The 5,592-nt window shown below is 60.7% G+C and overlaps 1 protein-coding gene across 1 annotated transcript in view; it reads left to right on the forward strand.

Moving 5' to 3' along the window:
- Positions 1 to 5,592, forward strand: part of MNEG_5106 (hypothetical protein) — a gene marked incomplete at both ends in the record, with an annotated part of 8,864 nt that overhangs the window by 1,868 nt on the left and 1,404 nt on the right. Inside the window, 6 exons of the mRNA XM_014046417.1 lie at positions 132 to 266; positions 560 to 1,340; positions 3,627 to 3,694; positions 3,921 to 4,045; positions 4,359 to 4,498; positions 5,047 to 5,075. Coding sequence (XP_013901871.1) covers positions 132 to 266; positions 560 to 1,340; positions 3,627 to 3,694; positions 3,921 to 4,045; positions 4,359 to 4,498; positions 5,047 to 5,075 — 1,278 coding nt within the window. The remainder of the gene's footprint in view (positions 1 to 131; positions 267 to 559; positions 1,341 to 3,626; positions 3,695 to 3,920; positions 4,046 to 4,358; positions 4,499 to 5,046; positions 5,076 to 5,592) is intronic.

Raw genomic sequence — 5,592 nt, forward strand, 5'->3', positions numbered from 1 at the left:
CCCCGCCATTGTCACGTGCTCCGCTCCTCGTCCGCCAGCGAGCCCTGCTGAGCATCTGTTTTCCTCCCCTGCCCCCGCCCCTGCGGCCCCCTCGACACACACCCCTCCCCGTGCAATTCAAAAACACCCAGGTGCTCTTCCCTGGCACCATGCCATACCTTGGGGACCTGTCGCGCCACACTGACGAGGCCTCCATCATGGACGCCATCCTGGACGCGCCCGGCCTGCGCTTCCCGCCCGGCCCCCAGCCGCCAGAGGGCGTCAAGGTGCGCCCCGGCCCCCCACGCCCCTAGGTGGGGAAACGAGGGGGGCCCGGCACAAGTTGGTGCAGCCCGTGCCGTCAGGGTGCAATCGGATGGATGCGATATATGCAACGCAACACATCCCGCGAGCAGGCATGTGCCCCCGTACTGCCGTGCCCTGCGCCTCCCTTGCCTCTCCTTGTTGTTATGTGCTACCCTTGTTATCTTGGCGCCTGGACGCACAACAACCACCCCCAACCCAACCCAACTCAACCTAACCCACCCCACGCCCACGCCACCCCTACCCTCCTTCTCAGGCCTTCCTTACGTCCTGCCTGGCGCGCGACCCCGCCAAGCGCGCCACCATACGGCAGCTATGGCGCAACACGTGGATCACTGAGTCCCTCGCCAGCGTCTGGGGGGTGACCAGAAAGCGCAAAGCTCCTCCTCCAACAGCACAGATGGAGCCTGTGCAGCAGCAGCAGCGGCAGCTGCAGCAGCAGCAGCAGCCAGTTGCGGTAGAGGGCCGCAGCAGCGTGGCGTGCCAGACGACGCCGGAGGCTGCTGCGCCAAGGGCAGAGTGCGCCACAACCCAGACGCCCACATGCGCAGCATCAGCGACGGCGCAGACGCAGACGTCCCTGCCGCTCCTGCTGGAGTTGTCGGTGGAGCAGGCGGGCGGTGGGGCGCCGGCGAGCTTGCTGCTGGGCACGCCAGAGGCGCCGTGTGTCGGCTCAGCACTGGGCCCTGTGACCCGTGAGGCCATGTGGCCTGAGGCGCCCAGGGACATGCAGCAGGGTCCTGCCGAGGGGCGGGGGCTGGAGGGCCACCGGCAGCGGCAAGTGCCGCTGCTATTGCAGGAGCAGGAGCAGCAGCAGCAGCAGGAGCAGCAGCAGCAGCAGCAGCAGGACTCCTGCTCGGAGCAGCAGGCGCAGCAGGCGCAGCAGGCGCAGCAGGCGCAGCAGGCGCAGCAGGAGCAGCAGGAGCAGCAGGAGCAGCAGGAGCAGCAGGAGCAGCAGGAGCAGCAGGAGCAGCAGGAGCAGCAGGAGGAGCAGCAAGAGTCGCGCACGAACCCCGCAGGGCAGCAGGAGTACTTTTGTGGGTGTAGGGGCATGAATGACGGGGCCATCGCCAACACGGCACAGCAGCCGTGGATCAAGGATGCCCTCTGCAAAGATGTGATTCATGCTGTGACGGCGACACCTGCAGGATCAGCAGCAGCACCAATGGGCAAGCCTCTACTGCAATCAATCATTCGTCTTGGGGTGGCGTCAGCGGCAGCAACTTTGCCAGCAGTGTCACCAGTGGCGAGTGTGACACACGCGGCAGCCTGAGCCCCACGAGCGGCCCCAGCGCGTGCGAGTGTGCCGCAGGGCCCCGCCTCGCGCCATGAACCACGCCCTCGGACCCAAAGGGCGGCAGCCAGTGCAGCAAGCATGTGGTGGACGGGCGGAGCCTCACTCCGGCAGCTGCAGTGGCGGCGAGGGTTGTGGCGAAGGCAGCGGCTGCGGTGATTGCAATGGAGGGTGCTGAATTCTCGGTTGCTGACTGACGAGAGCGCCGAAGGTGCCTCTGCCGGCAGTGGGCCCCTGAGGGGCCGTCAGCCAACCTGCTGGATGTGCGCTCGGCACAGCCGCCTCGGCCTGATGCACACAACCATGCCTTCCCAATGAATGTTGGGAATGCAAGAAAACTGTTGAGCCCGCAAGCTCAAGCCAGGCTGGTGATTGCCATCTTTCGTTAATGCCAGGATGCATGCAGGAGCTGAAGCAACACTGCAGCGCAGCGACCCCCAAACGAGCAGCACGGGCTGCAACACTTTTGCAACAATCCTGATCGCAACCCTTGTCGCTGTCCAGAACCTGCAAGAGGCACCCATATTGCAGGCCTGTGTACCGCTCCATAGCAGCTCAACCACAACACAACATACAGATAATAAAAGGGAATCAGGACACCCTAACAGCCTACTAAACCTGTTTCTGCATACATTCTGCACTCAGAAGCTGGCTCACTCATTCAGTGACAAAGGTTGTTTGCAAGCGACAATATCTGACCAATGCTCGATGCTTGCGTACATTGTTCAGCATTCAAGAGCTCAAGCCTCTTCTGCTGCTCCAACCGTTTTTCCATCACACGCAGGTGATTTGTGATACGAGTCCCGGTGGAACGGGTACGGGCAGGGATACCCCACCCGCTTTGCGCACTCTGCTGCTTGCAGCACACTTGCCACTTCGCACCCCCTGTGAGAGGTTGACGGCCGACTACGGCTCCAAGGTAGTTGGGGGATACTTCTGTCTTAATCTGCGCTGCGCCCTCACCACAGCACTAGATCAGTGAGGCTGCATCTGAGAGATGCCTGGAGCAGTTGTTATTCGGTTGTGCACTTCCGTACTGTACCAGTGATGGTGGTGCAGCCTGACACGCTAGGCTCACGTGTATGATGGTTGATAATAAGCTTCATAATCTTGAGGTTGTCAAGATTATCGGATTGCATGCGCCCATGTCACTCGGCGGCTTCCGGAATCTGTGCGAGTTGCGGGTCACTCAACCGCAGATCCGTCGGGCCTTGACATCCAAGCAGCTGCTTCAGCCGTCTAACAATAGCCGAGAAAGCTTCTCCTTATATTCAAGGCTGCTGATACGGTAGCATATCAGCACACGATCATACGGTGTCGAGCAGTCTGAAACCACAGGAGCGTATAAACAATCCGCGGCTTGCCACACAGGTGAATAATTGCAGCGATTTTTCACCTTAGCGGTGTCTGAAATATGCCACTGTTGGCAACGGGGGAAGCTGGTTGCCCAATACAAACCCGCAAGCGGAAGCCTCGGTCTGCCCCTCTATCGCAGGTCTGAGGTCCAGCATTCAACATGAAGACACACGTTACATTCTTATTTTTGATGGTAGCGCTACTGGTGCAGCGGTCCGCAGGTGTGGTGTTGTGACTCGCACGGTGCACTCTGTTGGGCGTTAGCCCGGCCATCGGCAATTGAATGGTGCAGATGCCATGACTGTGGCAGAGGAAATACTGGCATGCACTACTCCATGCTCCTGTCGTGCATATTGCCGAACGCTGTCACGGGCCAGTAAGGCTGCTGTCAGCGATTACCCCGCCCCCTGCCTCCCAATGCACGTGCAATATTTCTGAACCATGCCGCCCGCGGATTCTGGCCCCTCCCAGCCAACTGCCCCACAGTCACCGGTTCAAGCGGCCTGGTTGGGCCCTGGGTTGATCACCGAGGTGAGATCTGGGCTGGCTGGTGCGAATGCAATAGGGGCGGCTCTCATCAGTACTCTGTGCAGCAGAAAACAGCCATGAAACCGAGCAGAAGGGCAAGCTTGCTTCAACACTGTTCAACCCGACGCTGCATACAACTTGCCAGTTAACCGTCCCGGGTGGATCACAAAAATCAACGCGTATTACGACGGCAAGTGTGTCACTGGTGTCAAGGTGAGGGCCATGAATCTTCTGGGATGCCATTGAGCAGATAGGCTAGGTGCTGCAAGGGTGACAAGAGCCTGGTGATACCTTGCCCACTCGCCGAGTCGAATGGCCACAAACCTGAGCTTGGAAGTGATGTTCCCAGTACACATGCACGACACATGCACCGCTTCGCACCACACTGGGCCCAAAGTATGCATATCCTACACCTACATGCTTTCCCCTATATCTGCAGCCGACCTATGGCTACGAGTCCAGCGGCGCCCGCATCCTGGGCCGGGAGGCCGCCTTTGGCAAGGACATCGCCCTGTGGCCGGCCTCGGGCGAGTTTGTTGTCAAGGGGCAGGTCAAGGTCGGCAGGTGGGCGGCTTTGTCTTCGTCTCGCCTTGCTCTTGGGGATGTGTGGCCCCACATCACCCTCTGCCGCTGTCCACGTACTACGGGTAGTACCCGCCGCGGAGGGCAGCAAGTTGCATGCGTTCACAGGAGCGGGCCCAACCGTCCCGGACAAGCCGCTGTTTGTCAGGCGCCCATTGCTGACGTGCACACCGACGCTGGTGCCCTGCATGTCGCCAGCAGCCCGGTCGTGCGCAATTTGCATGCTTGATCTCATCACCCTGCGCGCCCTGCCTAGCCCCCACCCCCCCCCCTCTATCCCCACATTGGCGTGCAGCTGCATCGAGTACCTGAAGTTCACCACCAACTCGGGCCGCAGCCTCGAGGTTGGAAACGCCGCCTCGTCGGCCGCCTCTAGGACTGTGGAGGCCCCGGCTGGGTCCCACCTGTTCGCCCTGTCTGGGACCTTTGGCGAGGGTGAGGTTTCTTGCCGAGCCTCTTAGCCTGCTTGCGCGGGGCCTTGATGATGCATGAGTATCTACATACCCCCCGAATACCCCCACATGCGGCGAGCACGCCCCAGAGCCATTCGTGCAGCCTCACCCCAAAGCATGCACCTGCTTGAATTTACAGGATGTGTTGGTCCGACAATTGATCTGATCTGGGGCACCGAGCGCTGCGCTTCACCAAGTCCAGCACCGGTCGTTCCCAAGCCCCAGGTGAGCTGCGACCTGGACTCGCGCATCCATTGGTACCCAGAGGCAGGGCTAACCCTCTGGGTACCAAGTGTGAATATATTCACATCACCCCCCCCCTTTCCTTCCCCTACATGGCGTGTTGGGCCCCCGCTGAGCAGCATTCGATAGACTTCTGGGGGTATCCCTGCATAAGCTCGGCCGAAAGCATACACACAACTGGTTGCTGACGTCTGCAAGCAAGCAATCACAAGAAATCTTTTGCTGCCTGGCTCTACTCTCTTCCATAGCCGTCACCCACGCCCGCCCCGGTGCCAAGCCCTGTGCCAGCGTCACCCAAGGCGTCGCCCAAGCCCCAGGTGGGACAGGCTACTGCTGGTTGGGAACTGTGCTAGCTGGCTTGCTCGATTGATCCAGCACCACCCCCTGCACACGCAGGCATACTAAGCGTAGTACGTGATTTACCACATTCAGTTCATCTGCACAGTGAAGTACAACCTCCACAAACCATTCACCGCGCTTGTCCTCCCATTGCTGTGGCCTTGCCTCTCTTTGCAGCCCGCATCTCCTTCTACCGCGCCGGTTGTGGTGAGGGACTGCAGACACGCACGCAAGCGCTTTCCTGGCGCGACTGCGCTGCAGCGGCAGCCCTGCTCGCTTAGAGCTGCAGGCCCCTTTTTGAGCTTCCTGCGGGCCTTGAGGGTTTCGGCCAGCATGCAACACTACCCTGCATCAACAGGCTCGATGTATCCTCTGCCTCACCCCCGCTCCCCTGCCGCGCTGCCCGCTTTCAACCATCTTTTACACCACAGGAGTCCCCGATCGAGGGCCCCGCTGCGCCCTCCCCCTCCCCCTCCCCGTCCCCTTCTCCGTCCC

This window comes from Monoraphidium neglectum, assembly GCF_000611645.1.
Source record: "Monoraphidium neglectum strain SAG 48.87 unplaced genomic scaffold scaffold00745, whole genome shotgun sequence".
NCBI classification, from domain to species: Eukaryota; Viridiplantae; Chlorophyta; class Chlorophyceae; order Sphaeropleales; family Selenastraceae; genus Monoraphidium; species Monoraphidium neglectum.